General features: G+C 49.0%; 2 protein-coding genes across 2 annotated transcripts in view; both read left to right on the top strand.

Annotated features, from left to right (window-relative positions):
- c5 (complement component 5) overlaps positions 1–6,791 on the top strand; it is a gene marked incomplete at its 5' end in the record, with an annotated part of 20,474 nt that extends 13,683 nt beyond the window's left edge. The window contains 17 exons of the mRNA XM_083673319.1: positions 1–66; positions 171–330; positions 1,204–1,302; positions 1,489–1,660; positions 1,739–1,944; positions 2,192–2,344; positions 2,515–2,574; positions 2,892–2,985; positions 3,305–3,344; positions 3,610–3,709; positions 4,211–4,285; positions 4,378–4,483; positions 4,651–4,737; positions 4,917–5,006; positions 5,250–5,333; positions 5,754–5,895; positions 6,637–6,791. The exon at positions 1–66 is cut by the window's left edge and continues 13 nt beyond it. Of these exons, the coding sequence (XP_083529445.1) occupies positions 1–66; positions 171–330; positions 1,204–1,302; positions 1,489–1,660; positions 1,739–1,944; positions 2,192–2,344; positions 2,515–2,574; positions 2,892–2,985; positions 3,305–3,344; positions 3,610–3,709; positions 4,211–4,285; positions 4,378–4,483; positions 4,651–4,737; positions 4,917–5,006; positions 5,250–5,333; positions 5,754–5,895; positions 6,637–6,769 (1,867 nt within the window). The 3' untranslated portion in view covers positions 6,770–6,791. The remainder of the gene's footprint in view (positions 67–170; positions 331–1,203; positions 1,303–1,488; positions 1,661–1,738; positions 1,945–2,191; positions 2,345–2,514; positions 2,575–2,891; positions 2,986–3,304; positions 3,345–3,609; positions 3,710–4,210; positions 4,286–4,377; positions 4,484–4,650; positions 4,738–4,916; positions 5,007–5,249; positions 5,334–5,753; positions 5,896–6,636) is intronic.
- Positions 6,792–7,200: 409 nt separating this feature from the next.
- cntrl (centriolin) overlaps positions 7,201–22,500 on the top strand; it is a 27,002-nt gene continuing 11,702 nt past the window's right edge. Inside the window, exons 1-19 of the mRNA XM_083673320.1 lie at positions 7,201–7,304; positions 7,424–7,506; positions 7,901–8,517; positions 9,045–9,175; positions 9,807–9,948; positions 10,171–10,357; positions 10,636–10,829; positions 11,970–12,089; positions 12,436–12,619; positions 12,889–12,998; positions 13,127–13,321; positions 18,663–18,816; positions 19,176–19,396; positions 19,616–19,792; positions 20,132–20,248; positions 20,548–20,690; positions 20,936–21,137; positions 21,922–22,128; positions 22,395–22,500. The exon at positions 22,395–22,500 is cut by the window's right edge and continues 41 nt beyond it. Coding sequence (XP_083529446.1) covers positions 8,356–8,517; positions 9,045–9,175; positions 9,807–9,948; positions 10,171–10,357; positions 10,636–10,829; positions 11,970–12,089; positions 12,436–12,619; positions 12,889–12,998; positions 13,127–13,321; positions 18,663–18,816; positions 19,176–19,396; positions 19,616–19,792; positions 20,132–20,248; positions 20,548–20,690; positions 20,936–21,137; positions 21,922–22,128; positions 22,395–22,500 — 2,752 coding nt within the window. The 5' untranslated portion in view covers positions 7,201–7,304; positions 7,424–7,506; positions 7,901–8,355. The remainder of the gene's footprint in view (positions 7,305–7,423; positions 7,507–7,900; positions 8,518–9,044; positions 9,176–9,806; positions 9,949–10,170; positions 10,358–10,635; positions 10,830–11,969; positions 12,090–12,435; positions 12,620–12,888; positions 12,999–13,126; positions 13,322–18,662; positions 18,817–19,175; positions 19,397–19,615; positions 19,793–20,131; positions 20,249–20,547; positions 20,691–20,935; positions 21,138–21,921; positions 22,129–22,394) is intronic.

Consider the following 22,500-nt stretch of genomic DNA (forward strand, 5'->3'; position numbering starts at 1 on the left):
CAACTCCTTCAGGTCCCTGCTGGACTACAGCTACAGCATGTGGAAGGATGCTAAAGCTAGTACATGGTGAGTGTATAGGGCTGTAGTGTAGTACACATAGTGAGTGTGTAGGGCTGTAGTGTAGGAGGCTAGTACACTTCCCCCAGAATAACGGCTGATTCCCCCTCCAGGTTGACAGCGTTGGTAGTGAAGACCATGGGCCAGGTGAATGACTACGTCAAGACTGACTCTGACTCCCAGACCAACTCCATCCACTGGCTGATCAACAAGGCTCAGCAGACAGACGGGTCCTTCAGAGAGCTGTCCACCTATAAGTCTGTCAGGCTCATGGTAGGCTAGCTAGCTAGCTACATACATTCCAGGGTTCTCCTCAGGATGTTTGAACAGTGTGGCGCTGCATTGCATTATCAAAACCTGACTTGCGTTTATTCATGTCAAAATACCCAAAAAATACCTGGTAAAATGTTGAATTCACTGAAGAACATCATAACGTTTTGACTTTCGCTTTTAACAACGATGTTGTTGGTGATCAAAGATAGTTATTCTATCGTTATTAAATATATTGTTTAATTTGCCTTGACATGTTTACATAGTGGCGCCACCAAGTTCACAGCGTGGCACAGAAACACTCTTCCATTGATTGGGGAGAACGCTGCATTCTACATTCTATTTCTGTTCAGGAGTTTTTAAACACTGTTTTTGCTTTGTCTGGAACATCACTGCTGTGCTGCACTCTCGTTGGCCCTTCTTGGTCAGGTGTTTAGTGTAAAAGAGAAAGGTTTCTCAATTACTTAGCTGGTTAACTCATTCAGTGCCGAGGGTGAATAAAGTCGCCCAAACTGTCAACTTTCTAGACTGCCATGGATGACTTTATTCACCAAAAATGATGCTTCATTTGTAGCCAGGTAAAGCTAGGTAAATACCACAAACACTTGGCACTCTAGGTGGTGAGTGTTCCGGAACTCTTTGTCAGTTAGTGAGTTAAATAAAGTCTGGGTTTAGGTGGTTGAAGCCAGTTTAACAGGCTTATAGGAGCAGTCAAACGTCTCCCAGCTCCTTCCTCAGGGCAGTTAACATTCGTATCTTAAAGATAGTAACTTTATCAAGCCGTGTTCACATGTGACTTATGAGAGTCACATGTCATTGGCTGTCTGTTTCATCCTCCAGTATCATTAAAGTGTCTGATTGGTCTCCATCACACAGGGAGCGGGGGCAAACGAAGTGGACCAATCAGTCTTCCTCACATCGTTCGTGATGATTGGAATCAAGTTTGGCATGAGAGTGGAGAAGTGTGACCTGCAGGTGAGAGATGGATAGATAGATAAATAGAGAGAGAGAGAAAGAGAGATAGCTGGATAGATAGAGAGAGAGAATGATAGAGAGATAGATAGATAGATGTAGACAGACAGACATGGATAGATAGATAGATAGCTAGATAGATAGATAGATGGATGGATAGACCCTAAGCTTTGGTCTCACCCTGCATAGGTCTTTGGAGACAGTCTGAAAAGGGCTGCAGACTACGTCTCCCAGCATGCCGATGGGGTAAAGAGTGTTTATGCCAGAGCCGTGGCGACCTACGCCCTCAGCCTGAGGGACCCATCAGATCAGAGAGCTGTCAACCTGCAGAACAGCCTGGAGAGGCTGGCCAGAGAGAAAGGTAGGAGGTGTGTGTGTGTGTGTGTGTTTGTGTGTGTGTGTGTGTGACTAACCCATGCCTGTCCGTCTCTGTTGCCAGGCAACCCGGTGAGCGCCCGGTTCTGGCAGGAGAGGGGTGTGAGTGGGGACCAGGCCGGTCCGGACCTGGTCTCGGGCCAGACGGTAGAGACCACGGCCTACGCCCTGCTCGCCACCCTGCTCAGGAAGAAGAACGAATACGCCAGACCCATCCTGACCTGGCTGACCCGAGACCAGCACTATGGAGGAGGCTTCCACTCTACACAGGTGGTTCTCCTCTCCTCTCCTCTCCTCTCCTCTCCTCTCCTCTCCTCTCCTCTCCTCTCCTCTCCTCCTCTCCTCTAAACTCTCCTCCTCTCCTCTCCTCTCCTCATCCTCTCTCCCGTCCCCTCCACTCCCATCCCCCCTCCCTTCCCCTCTCCCCTCTCCTCCTCTCCCCCGTCCTCCCCTCTCCCCTCCCCTCTCCTCTCCTCTCCGCCCTCCCCCCTCCTCTCCTCTCCCCTCACCTCCCTAGGACACCATCCTGACCCTGCAAGCGGTGACAGAGTACAGTCAGCTGGTGAAACATGCAGCGCTGGACCTGGAGGTGGAGGCCTTCTACAAGAACAAGGGCTCGCTGGGCGTGGTCACGCTGACGCAGCAGAAACCTGTGGGCCGGCCCTTCCAGGCAAGACTCCCTGCTGCACCACACACATCCAGGCTGCTCCCTGTCTGTTGTCTAGCTCCACTCTAATGACAATGATGTGTAATGGTGCTTTCTGAGTGTGTGTGTGTGTGTGTGTGTGTGTGTCTCTGTCTGTCTGTCTGTCTGTCTGTCTGTCTGTCTGTCTCCAGGTGAAGGAGGATGATGATGTCACAGTGGAGACTGGCTATGGTACTGGAGTGTCAGTCGTCACTGTGAGTCCAAAGTTTCTCATGATATCTCTCTCTCTCTCTCTGTCTGTCTGTCTGTTTCTCTGTGTCTCTCTGTCTGTCTGTCTGTCTGTCTGTCTGTCTGTCTGTCTGTCTCTCTATCTATCTATTTATTTATTCTATTCTCCTCCAGTGTGACAGGGGAGGCTGGTGGAGGGCAGGCTCATTGTAATGCTTGAAATGGAATGACGTGTGTTTGATACCATTCCTCATTCCATTCCATGCATTACAATGAGCCCGTCCTCCAATTTCTACCTCTCCCAGCCTCCCCTGATGTGTGTTGACCTGTGTCCCATCCATAGATGAAGACAGTCTACTACAAGATGGAGGACACCAACAACAAATGCAACTTTGAGCTGACCATCGCTGTCCACAGCCCCAACCGGAAGTCTAAAGGTACCATAGCTGTGTGTGTGTGTGTGTGTGTGTGTCTGTGTGTGTTTACCATCGCTGTCCACAGCCCTGACCTGCAGTCTCAAGGTACTTTATAATTCATAATGTTTAGTATTGTTTTTGCTGTGAAGCACTTTGCAACATTTGCCTATGTAAAAAGTGCTCTACAAATAAATGTGATTGAGTGATTGATTGACAGAATAGTCTTACAACAGATTCTGCCCTTAAACCGACCGGTTCGAGGACCTTTGGACCTTTGTTCTGAATGTGTGAATGTCTGGTCGTGTCATCTGTCATGATAACCAACCCTGTGTTCTACCAGAACCCATGCAGCAAACCACCCGGATCGTCGCGTGTGCAAAGTGAGTAGATGACATGCACACACACACACACATTCACTCACTCACTCACACACACACACACTCACACACACACAAGTGAGTACACGATAAAATGTTATCCAATCAAATGTGTTATTTAGGGTTAAGGTTCATCATTAATTAATGATGTTAATCATTAACTGTCAACAAGAATTGATTTACGGATTAACATGACATTTCGTGTGTGTGTGTGTGTGTGTGTGTGTGTGTGTGTGTGTGTGTGTGTGTGTGTGTGTGTGGGGTAAAGATTCAAGCCACCTCCTAATGAAGTGGGGGAGGCCAAGCACACATTCATGGAGATCCAGCTGCCCACCGGGATGTACCCCTACCAGGAGGACCTGGAGAGGGTAACTATAGCAACCAGGGAGACCTGGAGACTGTAACTATAGCAACCAGGGGGACCTGGAGAGGGTAACCCACCGTCTGTTACTATAGCAACCAGTGTCCTATTACTACACTAACCAGTGTTACTATACCAACCATCGTTACCATACCAAGCAGGGTTACGATACCAACCAGGGTTACTATACCAACCAGGGTTACTATACCAACAAGTGTTTCTCTACATGACTATACACTTGTAGAAAAAGGGGAACCCTTTGAAGAACCCTTTTGGGTTCCATTTAGAACCCTCTGTGTAAAGGTTTTTACGTGGAACCCAAAAGGGTTCTTCAAAGGGTTCCCCTATGGGGACAAATTAAGAACCCTTTTAGAACTGTTTTTTCTCAGAGTGTATTAATGATTAAATATTCTCCTCTGTTCTGTACTCACCTTCAACCATGAGTCGCCTCTCTCCTACTAAAGTGACAGGCCTAGATTGAGCTCTGTGATCTATTGCTTCCTCCTAGTTTTCAAAGGGTTTGGAGTCAGTGTACTCTGACTACCAGATCAAAGGAGACACTGTGATCCTGCAGCTGGACTCAGTAAGTACCCCCCCCCCCCCCACCTCTTCCTCCTACCTATGTCATCTTGAGGAGTGAGTTCCACTAGGTTCTGTTCATGTCTGCTTCTGCAGGTTCCCTCAGACATGTTCCTGTGTGCTGGCTTCCGTGTTAAAGAGGCGTTCCGTGTGGGCATGGTCAGTGCTTCTGTGTTCAAGGTCTACGAGAAACAGGACAGAGGTACTGTATCATCCCTCTCTCTCTCTCCCTCTCTCTCTCTCTCTCTCTCTCTCTCTCTCTCTCTCTCTCCCTCCATAGCTCCCTCTCCCTCTCTCTCTAAACCCCTGTGACTAATGCGTGTCCAGAGAGCCCACCCTATGTAATGATGCTGCTCCCTCTTTTCCCAGGAAGCGAGTGCACCAAGCTGTACTCCCCAGCAGTAGAGAAGAAGCTACTGCGCCTCTGTGTGGACACTCAGTGTCACTGCATGTCAGGTGGGTCACCAGAGGACAGAGGTTTCAGAGCAGGGTGGAGTTGGTTCAGAGCATTATGAGCACAGAGGGGTGGGAGAAACCGGTTGTTCATCAAAACAAGTTAATCGTAAACGTGTGTGTTCTTATTTATATCAATGTTGTTTGTTTGTTTGTTTGTGTTTGTGCCTTTGGGATGGTAGCGGAATGCTGCACCTTCAAGTCAGACATGAACGCCAGCATCACTGTTAATCAACTCAAACAGGCTACCTGTCACAACGATATCAAATATGGTACGATTGTGTGTGTGTGAGAGAGAGAGAGAGTGTGTGTGTTTGTGTGTGCATCCGTCCGTGCGTGCGTGCGTGAGTGTGTGCGTGCATGTGTGTGTGAGCCAAGCAACGAATATGGTGCTTTTTGTTTTCATAAGTCCAAGCTTATGAAAGTCAACGGTGATCCCAGTTGAAGGATTCAGATGTCTTTGTGGTGTTTGTGTTTTATGATTCAGATGTCTTTGTGATGTTTGTGTTTTCCAGCTTTCAAGGTGAAAGTCAAGTCGACCATGGCAGAAGGTGACTTTGTGACATATGTGGCAGAGGTGGAGGACATCTTTAAAGTGGGTAAGGTCGGAGGCTGGGCTGGACAGAGGCTGGGCTGGAGGTTATACTTAGTTTTACTATTCAATGTGCTGCGCCGTGGAACGGTGTTGTATCTGAGTGACATCGTTCTCATAGAGACACAATGAATAGAACATTAATGGACCTTGAATTTAGATGATTTCCTAATACAATTATTATTACTACAGTCATTACTGCTGCTACTTACACTACATCCTTATGCACTACTACTGTCACTGTTTTATTATTACTGTATTATATTGTATTGTTGATTCATTGATTGTTGTCGACTATTCTTCATCAAGGAGCAAGATCCCAAAGCATTTCACGATATCATTTATGGCTGTATGCGATGTACGTGACAAATACAATTTGATTTGATTTGATTTGATTTGAATGTAAACGTGTATGTGTGAATGACAGAGCTGGACAAAGTGGTGATCAAAACGGAAGTGGAGTTTGTGAAGAAGGCGACGTGCACCTTAGTGGACCTGCAGCCAGGGGCCTCCTACCTGGTGATGGGGGCCAGCACCATACACACCCAGGCTGGGGGGGGGACAAAGAGGTGAGGGGGGGAGGGCCAGCACCATACACACCCAGGCTGGGGGGGGGGGGCAGCACCATACACACCCAGCCTGGGGGGGGGGGAGAGAGGTGTTGGGGGGGGGGGGGGGGGGATTAGCACCATACACACCTAGGCTGGAGGGGGGACAGAGAGGTGTGGGGGGGGGGGGGATCACCATACACACCCAGGCTGGAGGGAGGACAGAGAGGTGAGGGGGACGGGGGACGGGGGGCTAGCACCATACACACTCAGGCTGGGGGGAGGCCAGAGAGGTGAGGGGGACGGGGGACGGGGGGCTAGCACCATACACACTCAGGCTGGGGGGAGGCCAGAGAGGTGAGGGGGGGGGGGTATCACCATACACACCATACACACCCAGGCTGGAGGGAGGACAGAGAGGTGAGGGGGGGGGGTTTGCATCATACACTGGTGGAGGTAGAAATCGGAGGATGGGCTCATTGTAAAGCATGGAATAAAATACGTGTTTGATTCCTTATACCATTCCTTATTCCAGTCCATGCATTACAATGAGCCTGTCTTCCAATGTTTACCTCCACCAGCCTCCCCTGATGTATCCTCAAAATCATTGAGGATATTGTACAACAAAGTCCAAGACTGACTGTGTGTGTGTGTGTGTGTGTGTGTGTGTGTGTGTGTGTGTGTGTGTGTGTGTGTGTGTGTGTGTGTGTGTGTGTGTGTGTGTGTGTGTGTGTGTGTGTGTGTGTGTGTGTGTGTGTACAGGTATAGGTACCCCCTGGACTCTCAGGTCACAGTGGAGGTGTGGCCCACAGACTGTCAGAACATCAGCCCCTGCAAGGACTATTTACTAGTGCTGAATAACTACTCACTGGACTTCCTGTTTGGAGGCTGTTAAAAAGAAGACAGACAGAACAGCAGGATGGTGTTGATGTAATGATGTAATGATTTACAGTTGTATTATAAACACATGGAAAAGTTTGCAAAGTTTCATATCTTGTGTACAAATAAACTGAACGTTTATAATGATTGTCTAGTCATTAGTAATGTGTGTCTATTGCTCTGATGTCAGTGAAGTCGTAAAGAGTGTGTGCGTGTGTCAATGCTGATAATACAAAGGTGCGTGTCTTCGTGCGTGCTTGCGTACGTGTGTGTTCTGCCTACTCTGATATGTAACTAAAAGACTGAGACGCCATGCCAATTTGCCCATATGCACAGATCCTGGATCAGCCTGCCTTTCCGAACCCGTCCCTCAACCAGCAGTATGACACCTGCAGCACTGCAGATGACCAGCGTCATCCTGTCATTTAAGGTCACGTGATACAAACACGGACGAGCATGAATGAGGCGCGCCAACACAAACGGAACAAAATTCTAGAGTGAATCCTGTACAGCGGCAACACTAGTTTTACACTTAATAAGTGAATTATGTGGTGAGTTTATATCTTGCCAATTCCTCATAGGTTGTACGAATGTGAACATGTTGCATGTATAAAACGGACTCTTTTCGTCATGTAAACCACTTTGTATCACCTTGTTACTATGACAACAGGGGGTTAGCCTAAAGGATTAGCTAGCTAGCTGTCAAATTCTCCCAGGCACAGACACACACAGCAACGGAGGAGTTCACAAAATGTGAGTAACGTAACAACAAAACTATTGTATAGGCATGTTGTGGGGAGTTTAAACTATATTGTTGTTGTGTAGAAGAAGCGTAGCTCGGTGCGTTAGCTAACCAACTCACTTTACTTATCTAGATAGCTAGCTAACGTTAGCTAACGACCTGGCTTTTAAACCAGAGCAAGCAACAGGTGTGTACGTTATCTACAGCACTGGCAGTTATTTTATTGGGACTGTAACTTCTCACAACCTGTTTGATAGATAGCCAGTCCTTTTAGCTGGCCGTTCTCGCACCATCACGAGTAGTAAGCAACTCAGATAAACAACCTGCATGATGTTAAACACAAACAACACCAACATATTAATAATCCTAGTCACGGATGGGGCTAATAAACAACACGCTTCGCAGCTCCACCATGAAGAAGGCGACCCCCCAGCCCCGGAAGGCGACCCCCCAGTCCCAGCTTCCCCCCAGGGGAGGCACCAAAGGCAGTCCGAGGAGGATACAGAGTCCGGGGTCACCTCTCTCTGGTCCCACCCGCCTCCCCCCCTCCCAGACCCCCCGCCTGTCCCACCCCCGCACCTCCCACCCAGGGACGGACAGTAGCCGTCAGCTGGAGGTCACAGAGACAGGGGACAGGGCGCTCAGGGACACTGTGAACAGTGAAGGCAGAGAGGGCCAAACAGGTGGGATGGGCTGGGTGGTGGATGGACCAACCTGTGTGTTGCTGTACAGTAGGTGTACTCAGTGGAGTGGATGGATGGATGGATAGATGGATATATGGATACTTTATTGTCCTCAGCTAGGAAGATTCTGTTCACTTTGACTGTTTGTGATCTGTTGTTGTTTGTTTTGGTCATATAATGTGTCTCTCCTGTGGGTGGATGAGTGTAGAGGGCAGGAGTGTCCCGGGGACTAGGTACATCACAGAGGAGCTGATCCTGAGGCTGACCAGGCAGGAAGACCTGGCCTCCCTACGCTGCCTCAACCTGGCTGGGAGCAGGAGCGGGGACAAGAGAGTCAAGGTGAGGGGACGTTGCAGCTCAGAGAGATCTGGTAGACAGTATCACATAGGCTAGCTATAGTCTGGTGGTTCCAGGCCTGGCTGTGCTTTAGCCATCTTCCATTCATAGTTTGCATGAGTCATGACATAGGATTACACCAGGGGAGGCTGGCGGAGGTAGAAATCGGAGGACAGGCTCACTGTAATGCATGGGATGGAATGAGGAATGGTATCAAACATGTGTGATGACTCATAAAAACAGTTAATGGATGGACTACATGTCTGTACATAGAGATCTGGGGCCAGGCTAATGTAGAGAGGCTGCAGGTGTAGTTGTGTATGGTGTGTGTGTGTAGGCTGTAGGTGTAGTTGTGTATGGGCTGTGTGTAGGCTGTAGGTGTAGTTGTGTATGGGCTGTGTGTAGGCTGCAGGTGTAGTTGTGTGTGTAAGCTGTAAGTGTAGTTGTGTAGGCTGCAGGTGTAGTTGTGTGTGGTGTGTGTGTGTAGGTCGCAGGTGTAGTTGTGTGTGGTGTGTGTTTCTGTGTCTCAGGTGATTGAGAGTTTGGAGAAGTGTCAGCGTCTGCAGGTCCTGAACCTCAGCCACAACGCCATCGAGAAGATGGAGAAGCTGGAGAAGCTCTCTAAGCTACGGGAGCTGCACCTCAACAACAACAAACTCCAGTAAGAACACACACACACACACACACACACACACACACACACACACACACACACACACACACACACATACATACACACACGCACAACCACACCGTCGCAGGGTTCACCCCAGGGTGTTTGAACAGCGTGGCGCTGGATTGCATTATCAAAACCCAGACTGTGTTTATTCATGTCAAAATGCACAAAAAATGCCAGCTAAAACATCATAACACTTCACTTTAGTTTTTAACAACGCTTGTTATTGGCGATCAAAGATAGTTACTCTATCATTACTAAATATATAGTTTAATTTGTCGTGACATGTTTACAGCGTGGCGCCGCCACGTTCACAGCGTAGCGCAGAAACACTTCTATTCAGAAACACTTCTATTCAGAAACACTTCTATTCAGAAACACTTCCATTCTCTGGGGAGAACGCTGCTAGACCAGTGTTGTCCTTCCAGGTGGGATCAGCTGTTCATTGCTAACTTACGGAGCAGAAGTCTCCAGCTACCAGTGTTCTAATAATCCATTGATGTGTTGTGTCTGTGTCTGTGTCTGTGTCTGTGTCTGTGTCTGTGTCTGTGTCTGTGTCTGTGTCTGTGTCTGTGTCTGTGTCTGTGTGCGTCCGTGAGTGCGTGCGTGTCTGCAGTAAGATTGAAGGTCTGGAGCACATGTCCTGTCTTCAGCTGCTGAACCTCTCCAGTAACAACATTGAGCATGTTCCTCAGTGGCTGGCCAGGAAGCTCCGCTGTCTCCACACGCTGCACCTTCACCGCAACAGCATCTCCTCTGTGAGTAAAACTCATCTTTTCATTCAGTAATGGGTTGAAGTTGGTGTCCAGACATCAATAGCTTCCTTTGAATGTGCATTCAGATGCATATTGATTAGTAATCAACTAGTAATGTCTCATGCATGTGTATGTCACAAAATAATCACTAATGCCCCGTCTCCTCTCCCCCTTTTCCCTTTCTCCTCTCCCCCACCCCCCCCCACCCCTCCCTGGGGGGCGTAGCTCCATGAGCTGTCCAGACTCAAGCCTCTGAAAAACCTATCAGAGCTCTCGGTGGCCGAGAACCCCGCCTCCAACCTCCCTCACTCCCGCCTCTTCCTGGTGTACCACCTGAGGTCACTCACCAAGCTGGACGGGCAGCCTATCACCACCCAGGAAAGAGAACACGCCCACCAACGCTTTCACATGGGTATGGTACACTGCTAGGCTTTATCTTCAACACCACTGGAAGAGTTTAGATTCAACTTGGGTGATGATAAAGACATGTTTACTGTCTGGTTAATCATGGAACAGGCAGTAATGTGTTTGATAACATGCGAGGTAGCAACACCATAGCTACTGTGTGTCCATGTGTGTGATGTCATTGTTCAGTGATGTCATTGTCCAGTGATGTCATGTCCAGTGATGTCCTGTGTGACTCTGACAGTGTTGTTGTGGTTGATGTTGTTGTTGTTGTTGTGGTCCCAGAGGAGACGGAGCGCCTGGAGCAGGAGGTGGAGCGCTGCGGGGCGGAACTGGCCCGCCTGCAGGGGGAGCAGGAGGCTGCAGTGGCGTGTTGTGACCAGCAGGAGGCGCTCAACGTCATCCTGCAGCAGAGGAGCAGGGAGCAACAGAACTGTCAGGACAGGCTGGGGCTGGAGCTGAATACCAAGACTGAGCTGGTGGGACACACACACATACACACACACACACACACACACACACACACACACATATATATATATATATATACATACATGCATAGATGCACACACAAGTTAATAGGCAGTTATTTGATCCAGGGTGAAGCTGCTGAACTATGATGCCTCTTCATGAACTCTAACCTCTTCCTGCCTTCCTCTTTGTTCCTTTCTCTCTGTCTTCATCTCTGTCTTCCCCCCTCCCTCCCTCTCTCCCTCTCTTCCCCCTGTAGCTGCCTCTAGTCTCCTCCTCCTCCAGGCATATCACAGGGTTGTGAGCTGTGGTGTTCAGATCTCTAGATGGGTCAAACTTTGAAATAAGCCTAATTTCTTTCCTCTCTCTCTCTCTCTGTTCCTTGCATGAATGTTCTGTTTCTGTTTCCCCCCTCTGCCTCTCTTCATCATCCTCCTCCTCCTCAGCCAGTCTCTCTCCTGGAGGCTGCGTGCCAGGTATCTGTGAGAGGTCATGTGATGTTGTATTCTAGTGAACCCTCGTCCACACAGGGGAGGTTGCTGGAGGTAGAAATCGGAGGACGGCACATTGGTATGCATGGAATGGACTGAGGAATGGTATGAAACACGTGTGTTTGATGTGTGTTTGATACCATGCCTCATTCTGTTCCCCCTATTCCAATAAGCCCGTCCTCCGATTTCTACCTCAGCAGCCTCCCCTGGTCCACACCCTCTAGGCTGAGCCTCCCACAGCACTCTCATGGTACGGCATGGCCCCTGTTTGATAGCATGGTTTGCCTGTGTGTGTGTGTGTGTGTGTGTGTGTGTGTGTGTGTGTGTTGGATTGACTGTGTGTGTAACATGAGGGTACTAGTATAACATACAGTAGTTATTCTAGGAGTGTTGATGTTGATGTTGATGTTGATGTTGATGTTGTTGTTGTTGTGGTTGTGTTGACTTGCATGGCAGTGGCTGCCTGTGCCAAATATGGAATGAAATATGGAAGGATATAACATATTCTCATAACACTTGTCTAACTTGCAGTCTGTATGTGTATGTGTCTAACCTGTGTGTGTGTGTGTGTGTGTGTGTGTGTGTGTGTGTGTGTGTGTGTGTGTGTGTGTGTGTGTGTGTGTGTGTGTGTGTGTGTGTGTGTGTGTGTGTGTGTAGCTGAAGCAGAAGAGCGTGGAGCTGACGCGGGCCTGTCAGAAGCAGTATGAGCTGGAGCAGGAGCTGGCCTTCCACAACATAGACGCCAAGTTTGAACCTCTACCCTACTACCCTGACCAGGTAGGATACATACACTCACCGTACACACACACACACGCATACGCACACACACACACACACACACACACACACACACTACACACAGAGACACACACACACACACATATGTATATACACACAGACAAACACACACACCACACACACAGACATGCATGCACGCACGCACAAGCTCACACACACACACACACACACGCACACCTCACACGCGACCCTGCTGAATGGAGCATCGTCTATTGATTCATCCATCTATCCATCCATCCCTCCCTCCCTCCGTCCCTCCCTCCCTTGTGTGTGTGTGTGTGTGTGTGTGTGTGTGTGTGTGTGTGTGTGTGTGTGTGTGTGTCAGGACTGTGAGATGGAGAGCTGTCAGGAGGACAGTCCGTACATTGGCAAGGCCCGTCACCATAGAAATGCTGTGTCCAGCCTACAGACCCCCCCGCCCCAGGCTGCAACTGCAGGCCTCACAGAGACAGACCACCCCAATGGAGAGGGACCCCCGCCCCGCCCCTCCCCCCTGGCTCAGGCTGAAGGTAGAGCCTAATGGCTGATGTCTGTATCACCTCATATTCCTCCCATAATGCACTGAGAGCAGCAGACAGTGCAGGGAGGATTTTAACAGGCTGGTTCAAGAATGCTTTTCACATTTTTGTATGTTTCATAACTAGAGTGGATGAACAAACTGTCACAAGTTAGATTGAACAGCAAACCACTGAGATCAAGATGCAGTGAACTGAACATGTGACATTCTCATTTTAATTAATTATATCGGTAATCAGTTAATTTTGCTGTGTGTGTGTAGCTGAGGAGCGTCTGCAGCTGCTCCACATGCAGATCGAGGAGGCAGAGCAGCAGGTCCTGAGGGCCAGCGGAGAACTACGTCAGCTAGAGGAGACTGTGTCACAGAAACGGGTACACACACACACACGCACGCCACACCATACCACGCCACGCACACTCACACTTACAGTCTGGTGTTAACAACTTCTTCCTTGTGTGTGTGTGTGTGTGTGTGTGTGTGTGTGTGTGTGTGTGTCCAGGTGTGTGAGGCAGAAAAGGACCAGCTGAGGCAGCAGTTGTGGGCGAGGCTCCAGCGGGTGAGGCAGCTGAGGGTGGAGGCGGAGGAGGTGGAGGGGCAGCTGGAGAGGCAGGGGGGGGAGGTGAGACATGCCCAGGGGGAACTGGACCACCTACAAACCCTGCTGAACAACCTGGAACCCACAGACCCCCGACACGTCAGTACCACACACAAACACACACACACACACACTGCATACATTGGTTCCTACTGTTTGGGCAGAAAGGTGTTAGAATGCTAGCTGGCTAACGTCACTTAGCTAAGGAGTCAACATGCAGTTGTGGTCAGAAATTTACATACACTTGTAAAGAACATGTATGTCATGGCAGTCTTGAGTTTCCAATCATTTCTACAACTCTTATTTTTCTGTGATGGATTGATTGGAGCACATACTTCTTTGTCACAAAAAACATTTATGAAGTTTGGTTCTTTTATGAATTTATTATGGGTCTTCTGAAAATGTGACAAATCTGCTGGGTCAAAAATATACATACAGCAGTGCTAATATTTGGTTAAATGTCCCTTGGCCATTTTCACCTCAATTAGATGCTTTTGGTAGCCATCCACAAGCTTCTGGCAAGCTTCTGGTTGAATCTTTGACCACTCCTCTTGACAGAATCGGTGCAGTTCAACTAAATTCGTTGGCTTTCTGACACAGACTTGTTTCTTCAGCACACTCCACATGTTCTCGATGGGGTTTAAGTCAGGACTTTGTGAAGGCCATTCTAAGACCTTAATTCTAGCCTGATTTATCCATTCCTTTACCATGTTTGATGTGTGTTTGGGGTCATTGTCCTGTTGGAACACCCAACTACATCCAAGACCCAACCTTCTGGCTGATAATTTTAAGTTTTCCTGAAGAATTTGGAGGTAATCCTCCTTCTTCATTATTCCATTTACTTTCTGTAAAGCACCAGTTCCACTGGCAGCAAAACAGGCCTGGAGCATAATACTACCACCACCTGCTTGACGGTAGGTATGGTGTTCTTGGGGTGAAAGGCCTCACCTTCTCTCCTCCAAACATATTTCTGGTCATTGTGGCCAAATAGCTCAATTTTTGTTTCATCTGACCACAGAGCTTTCCTCTAGAAGGTCTTTTCTTTGTCCATGTACACAGCAGCAAACTTCAGTCGAGCCTTAAGGTGCCGCTTCTGGAGCAACGGCTTCCTTCTTGCACAGCAGCCTCTCAGCCCATGGCGATGTAAAACACGCTTGACTGTGGACACTGACACCTGTGTTCCAGCAGCTTCTAATTCATGGCAGACCTGCTGGTTCTTGGTTGACTCTTGATCATCCTGACCAATTTTCTCTCAGCAGCAGGTGATAGCTTGCGTTTTCTTCCTGATCGTGGCAGTGACACAACTGTGCCATGCATTTTATACTTACAAACAATTGTTTGCACGGTTGATCTTGGGACCTGTAGCTGCTTTGAAATGGCTCCATGTGTCTTTCCTGACTTGTTCAAGTCAATGATGCGCTTTTTCAGATCCGTGCTGAGCTCCTTAGACTTTCCCATTGTAGCGTTTTTGGCTGAGTGTAATGAGTGTATCAAACGAGCCCTATTTAAATGGGCTGAAATAAGTCACCAGCTGTAGTCAATCATAATCACTCATAAGAAGTTAAGAGGCCATGCCACAAAGCAAATTTGATTGACACAACTTTCTACATCACCAAAATTGATAATTCAAGGTGCTGTATGTATATTTTTGACCCAGCAGATTTTGTCACATTTTCAGAAGACCCATAATAAATTCATAAAAGAACCAAACTTCATGGATGTTTTTTGTGACAAAGAAGTATGTGCTCCAATCAATCCATCACAGAAAAATAAGAGTTGTAGAAATGATTGGAAACTCAAGACTGCCATGACATACATGTTCTTTATAAGTGTATGTAAACTTCTGACCACAACTGTACATGCAACCCATAACAACCTCTTCTAAGGGTTCTGTTAAAAAAATAACCCTAGCCTTAACCCTATCCCTAGCCCAAATTCTAACTCCAACCCCAACACTAACCCGAGCCCTAACCCTAACCCTAGCCCTAACCCTAACCCTAACTCTAACTAAGCCTTTTCTGAACATGCTAATGTGTACCGTGTGGCGGAGTAGGACCGCCCGCCAGCGATGTCCCCATGACAACCTCGGAGGAGTCTCAACACCAAAACAGTGTGTGTCTGTGTGTCTGTGTGTCTGTGTGTCTGTGTGTCTGTGTGTGTGTGTGTGTGTGTGTGTGTGTGTGTGGAGGCCACTTGAGGCTCAGCACAATAACCTCCTCTGTGTTGTCAGCTGATTTACGCCAGGATGGAACTGTCCTCTACAGAGAAGCTGTAACTTTAGAGTTGATGTAGATTGTTAGAAGACAAACAGAAACACTATCAGCTACAGTCCAATAACAAGATCCCTCATGAGAAGTCCTGCTCTCACATCACTACTGTATATCACTACTATATATCACTACTATACACTCACTGAACGCTTTATTAGGAACACTATACTAATACTGGGTAGGGCCTCCCTTTGCTCTCAAAACAGCCTTAATTCTTTGTGGCATTGATTCAACAAGATTTTGGAAACATTCCTTTGAGATTCTGGTCCATGATGACATGACTGCATCACACAATTCCTGCAGATTTTTCAGGTGCACTTTCAAGCTGTGAATCTCCCGTTCTACCACATCCCAAAGGCCACTGAAGAACACTGAACTCATTGTCATGTTCATGAAACTAGTTTGAGACGACTTTTGCTTTGTGACATGGTATTATCATGCTGGAAGTAGCCAAGATGGGTAAATTGTGGCCATGAAGGGATGCACATCAATACTCAAATAGGCTGTGGCATTCAAGCGATAATTGATTGGTATTAACGGGCCCAATGTGTGCCAAGAAAACATTTCCCACACCATTACACCACCTCCACCATGAGAAGGTGTACAGGTGTTCCTAATAAAGTGTAGGGTGTGAGTGTATATCACTACTCTGACATATCACTACTCTGTCACATGACTAATGTTGTACGATCTGAATATATATTTTTTCTGTAGCTTCAACATGTTCATGTATAAATTTCATAGCGTATAAACGGCACATTGTTCCATTCCATCAATAACATATTTCTAACAATCAGTGGGGAAGCAGATGTTGTGTTTGCCAATACTAGTCTTATGGAACACATTGCAATGTTTCCATAGCAACCTTCATGCGAGACACAGAGCTAAACATAACAACTCTCCCAGGAGTTCATTCATATCATCATTATCTTCTGGTCTGCACGGCCCTGCCAGAGCATAGGTAGGGGAACTGGCCTATCAGAGCAGGCGGTGGTGAACTGGCCTGTCAACAAGCTACTGGCCCTTTAAGAAGCCTGAGTTCTGAGGGGAGTCCCGAGGGGCGGGGCTGAGAGAACTTCCCTCTCCTGCATGCCAGGGGCTTTGTCCTGCTCTCTCATTGGTGAAGAGGACAGCTTCCTGTGTTGATTCAAAGAGAGAGAGGTGGGGGGTTAGAGAGGGAGGGAGAGAGAGAGCAGGAGAGATGAAGGGAGGGGGTTAGTTAGAGTGTTCAGAGTGTGTGCAGAGTCACAGTGAAGTCAGGGAGGGAGGGAAGGAAGGAAGGGGCAATTTGAGCCATGTGTGTATCTTGTTGGAGTTAGCTGAGGGGGGGTTGGACTTAGCTGAGGGGGGGTTGGAGCTCTGCTGGGAGGGAGACAGGATATGCTATCGTTCGCCTTCCTCCAGGGGCCCTACACTCAGGGGGGTTGAGCTGAGCTGAGCTGGGCTGAGCTGGGCTGAGCTGGGCTGAGGGATGCTAACCTACAGGAGCACTAGTCTACTCTGATCTAGTGAGTACCGCTGCTTTAGCCTGGGAGGGGCTTCTATATAATCTGTTGTCTGTTCCTCTCTAACGTTCTCTGCTGTGTTAGTCTTTAATGCTGCTGTGTGTTTCTAGTGTGTTAGACTTTAATGCTGCTGTGTGTTTCTGTATTCCGTGTATTTGACAGGGACGGTGCACATTCATGAATGTACATTTACAATGTTTCTGTAAATATACCAGGTTGTGTGTGTGTCCGGCGGTGTTGTGCAGAGCTGAGCAGCACGTTTCTGTCAGGTAGCAGAAAGTAACGTTGACGTTCCACTATCTCTAATATGAAACAGGATTATGGGTCAAAGGTTTTCAGACGTTTTTTCTCTTCTGTCAAGTCATATTAGCGTTGCTCCTCCCTTCACAGGAGCGGAGGGAACGGCGTCATGCTGGATGTTACTCCGCTGTTATCTTTTCACAACTCAGCTGGCCTGAAACAATTGGTTCTGTTTAGATTACGAGGGCTTGATGAGACTATATTCTTTAAGTCAATATCTCACTAACATGAGCAGACAGCCAGTGACAGACGGCCAGCGTCAGACAGCCAGTGACAGACAGGTAGTAAACAAGTGGTGTGCTCTATGGAGCTGTTGTTCTTGTGCTGGGAGGGTGACAGACAGAGCTGGAGTCATGGAAGGAGAGGTTGGTCACGGCAGAGAGACTGGAGTAGAGGACGAACCCAAACCCAGCACAGAACAGAACAGAACAGAGACCAGAACGGACCCAGTAGACCAGAGACCAGACCGGCCCAGACCAGAGACCAGATCAGACTAGAGACCAGATCAGACTAGAGACCAGATCAGACCAGAGACCAGACCAGACCAGACCAGACCAGACCAGACCAGAACAGGAGACCAGAGTGAAGCAGCAGAAGAGAGTCCAGCAGCAGAAGAGAGTCCAGCCCAGCCCTGTGCATCACTGGGCCTCTACTATCAGTCACATTCCTCTGATACGCTGCTGCTATTGTCTGCTCTGAGCTGTCACTCACACATCCTCTCTGTGAGGTACAGTTAGGGAGGACTCTCTGTGAAGTACAGTTAGGGAGGACTCTCTGTGAAGTACAGTTAGGGAGGACTCTCTGTGAAGTACAGTTAGGGAGGTCTCTGTAAGGTACAGTTAGGGAGGTCTCTGTAAGGTACAGTTAGGGAGGTCTCTGTAAGGTACAGTTAGGGAGGTCTCTGTAAGGTACAGTTAGGGAGGTCTCTGTACTGAGAAAAGCACTATGCAAAGTAAATTCATTATTTGTATTATTTATTATTGAAAATGGGTGCTCCTGGTTTAATGAACCTTAACCGTCTCTGGCTGCTCCCCCTCAACTCCACCCCAACATGAGCCAGCGGCTAACAGGGGAGCATGGTTATAATAGGTTTCTCACATGTATATAACCCCTCTATAACCCCCCCCAGGCCCATGTGAAGGCCCAGCTGAGCAGTAAGAGGTTATTACATGTTTATTACATGTTTTTAATGCCTCTATAACACCCCGCCCCCCCCCAAGCCCATGTGATGGCCCAGCTGAGCAGTAAGATGTTATTACATGGTAATAACACCTCTAATAACCTCCTCCCAGGCCCATGTGACGGCCCAGCTGACCAGTAAGTGGTAATAACATGGTAATAACACCTCTATAACCCGCCCCCCAGGCCCATGTGACGGCCCAGCTGACCAATAAGAGTCAGCTGCTGGACATCATGAGCAGGAAGCACCGTGAGCTGGAGATGCGGCTAGACGACATGCTGTCACGCATCGCCACGGAGACGGAGGAGATCAAAGACCTGGAGCAGCAGCTCACCGACGGTCAGGAACCACGTTTATAACATGTTTATTACATGTTTAGAACATGCTAATAACATGTTTAGAACATGTTTGTACTGTCTCTTGTATGAGATTGGCTTCAGTAATGTAGGATACAGTATGTTGTTTTGGCCATATAGCAATTCTACCTTTGAGTAGATTGCTTCATTTGTTTGAGACAATTTTGCTTCATCATTTGATCGTTATGGCGTTGCTGCCAATAGGCCGTTATTAAGGTCATGAGTCTAAGCAGTCAAAGACAACGTTCCATCTCTGTTTCATCTCTGTTTCATCTCTGTTTCATCCTCATCTGTTCTGTGGTGCTGTCTCTGTTTGAATCTGTTCTGTGGTGCTGTACCCAGGTCAGATCCTGGCCAACGAGGCTCTGAAGCGGGACCTGGAGGGCATCATCTCCGGCCTGCAGGAGTACCTGGGGGGGGTGAAGGAGCAGGCCCGCCGTGCCCAGGCCAACTGCCACGCCCTGCAGAGGGAGAAGGATGCCCTGCAGCGCCACCTACAGGCCAGCCAGGAGCAGAGCAGCCGACTGGAGGCAGACGCCCTCGCCACCAAGACTGCTCAGCAGGTCAGGGGTCAGGGACAGGGTCACATCAGACCATGCACACAATCTATCTTCGTGACTGTGTTCCTGGGTGGTGACTGTGTCCCTGGTGGGTGTTGACTGTGTTCTGGGTGTTAACTGTATTCCTGGGTGGTGACTGTGTTCTGGGTGTTGACTGTATTCCTGGGTGGTGACTGTGTTCCTGGGTGTTGACTGTGTTCCTGGTGGGTGTTTGTGGGGCAGGAGCTACAGGAGGTGCGCAGGGAGAACGAGGAGGTGTGGAGGGAGAACGCAGGGCTGAAGGAGGCACAGGGCCAGATCAGTGCCTACGAGGAGGAGCTGGAGGTGCAGTTGAAGGAGCACCAGACTCAGACTGGCCGGCTGAGGGAGGAGCTGGGACGACTACGCAGGCTCAGCCTGGTAACTGGATGGATGGATGGATAGATATATGGATAGATGGATGGACGGATGGATAGACAGACAGACAGACAGATAGATAGACTACGCAGGCTCAGCCAGGTAGATACTCTGTGTTAATTAACTCAATACTCCCAGGCACCTACAGTCTAGAGGGCTTGTATCAAGTTCTGTAATACCTGACTGTTGCTCTGTGTCTCTGGGGAATGTTGCTGGAGGGTAGTTATCTGACCCCTTATCCTCCTGGGGGAATGTTGCTGGAGGGTAGTTATCTGACCCCCTATCCTCCTGGGGGAATGTTGCTGGAGGGTAGTTGTGTGACTGTCTGTTTCCTGGGTGTAGTTGGAGCTTGCTGCTCTGCAGGCGGAGGTGGAGAAGGAGCGGCAGGCCAAGGAGAACACTCTGGCCCAGGGCCAACACGCTGCAGACACGCTGCAGGGACACCTCACCACAGTACAGGTCTGTCTGCCTGTGTGTCTGCCTGCCTGTCTGTCTGTCTTTGTGTGTGTCTGTCTGTCTGTCTGTCTGTCTTTGTGTCTGCCTGCCTGCCTGTCTGTCTTTGTGTCTGCCTGCCTGCCTGTCTGTCTGTCTGTCTGTCTGCCTGTCAGTCTGCCTGTGTGTCTGTCTGTCTGTCTGTCTGTCTGTCTGTCTGTGTGTGTGTCTGCCTGCCTGTCTGCCTGTCCCCTTATTTATCCCTATTTGTGCGTGTGTGTGTGTGGTGCGTGCATGTGTGTGCGTCCTTCCGTCCATCTGGCCAGGAGGAGAAGGCCCACCTGCAACAGTGTGTCCAGGACCTGCAGGCTGGGTTAGAGGAGGCCAGAGGGACGCTGCTGTGTCCCCAGGAGGTGCAGCGTCGTCTGGGGGAGCTGGCGGTCGACCTCTCCTCTGGCCTGGACGTCAGGTTAGGACCCTCCCCTCACTAGATAGAGGCATACAGAAACCTCATGTTGATTCAGGAGGGCCATTACTACACTGCAACGAGAGCAAATAAGCCTGTCCTCCGATTTCTACCTCCACCAGCCTCCCCTGTCACATGTCTGTACTTTTATTTGTATATGTTGTGTGTAAAGTATCAGTAGGTGGCTCCAGGTGTTTGTGTGTGTGTGTGTGTGTGTGAGGCTGACCAGCGGACCTCTCTCTCTCCAGAGTGCAAGGCGAGCGGGACATCCTGGGGCGGAGTCTGCAGCTTCTACAGCAGGAAGTGCTCCACGTGATGTCAGAGAGGAGCAGGGCTCAGCTGGCCGATCAGGAGAGGAGCAGGCAGGAGAGAGCCAATCAGGAGCTGAGCTCTCTCAGGGACCAGCTGCTCCACTCCCAGACTGCCTGCCAAGCTGCAGACCAGGCCAGGGTGAGTCTCCTGTCCCCTACCTCCTACCCCCTGTCCCCTGTTTCCAGTCCCCTGTCCTCTGTTCTGTCCCCTGTTCTCTGTCCCCTGTCCTCTGTTCTCTGTCTCCTGTCTCCTGTCCTCTGTCCCCTGTCCCCTGACCTCTGTCCTCTGTCCCCTGTCCTCTGTCTTCTGTCCTCTGTCTCATGACCCCTGACCCCTGTCCCCTGTCCCCTGTCTCCTGTCTTCTGTCCCCTGTCCTCTGTCCTCTGTCTCATGACCCCTGACCCCTGTCCCCTGTCTCCTGTCCTCTGTTCTCTGTCACCTGTCCCCTCCACTATCAGAGTAGAAGCCATTGAAGCAAGGGGAGGCTGGTGGAGGTAGAAATCAGAGGATGGCTCATTGTAATGCAAACATTGTTGATATCATTCTTCATTGTGTTCCATGCATTACAATGAGCCTGTCCTCCGATTTCTACCTCCACCAGCCTCCCCTGTATGGAACTTCCATCTACCATCAACTGTCTAGTTAACAGTCTAGACTGCTAGGAATGGAGTATTCTCTAGTATAGTACAATATAGTACAGGAACTAAATGAGAGCATTGTCTAGTATAGGACAGAAACTAAACTGGAGTATTCTCTAGTATAGTACAGTATAGTACAGGAACTAAACTAGAGTATTGTCTAGTCTAGGACAGGAACTAAACTAGAGTATTGTCTAATATAGTACAGGAATGTAGTACAATCTCCCCATCACTGCCTTGTTCCTCTGCTGTAGTTGTAATCCCTGCTGTTTGTGTCCAATCAGCTGTCAGCAGAGGAGGAGCTAGAGAGCCTGAGGGAGGAGCTACAGAGACTGGAGGAGGAGCGACAACAGCAGGGGGAGGAGCTACAGCAGCAGGGGGAGGAGCTGGCGGAGAGCCGCAGGCTGCAGGGACTGATGGAGCTGCAGCTCCAGGAGGCTACAGACCAACACCAGAGCCTATTGAGTGAGCTGCAGGAGCAGGACCAACAGGTCAGGACACACAGACACACACACACACACAGATACACACACACACACACATCACGCTCAAACAAATTCACCAACTAAACTAATAATCATAGAGTTTCTGGAGAGATGTGGAATATTGCTAATAGTGTGTGTGTGTGTGTGTGTGTGTGTGTGTGTGTGTGTGTGTGTGTGTGTGTGTGTGTGTGTGTGTGTGTGTGTGTGTGTGTGTGTGTGTGTGTGTGTGTGTGTGTGTGTGTGTGTGTGTGTGTGTGTGTGTGTGTGTGTAGCTGAAGTGTGAGCAGCAGCAGCTCCAGGACCTGAGCAGGTCCTTCTCTTCTGCAGACAAGGTGGCCGCCGCTCAGCTAACCATGGCCAGAGATCAGCTCAGCTCTC

This window comes from Argentina silus, assembly GCF_951799395.1.
Source record: "Argentina silus genome assembly, chromosome: 7".
In the NCBI taxonomy this organism is placed as follows: Eukaryota; Metazoa; Chordata; class Actinopteri; order Argentiniformes; family Argentinidae; genus Argentina; species Argentina silus.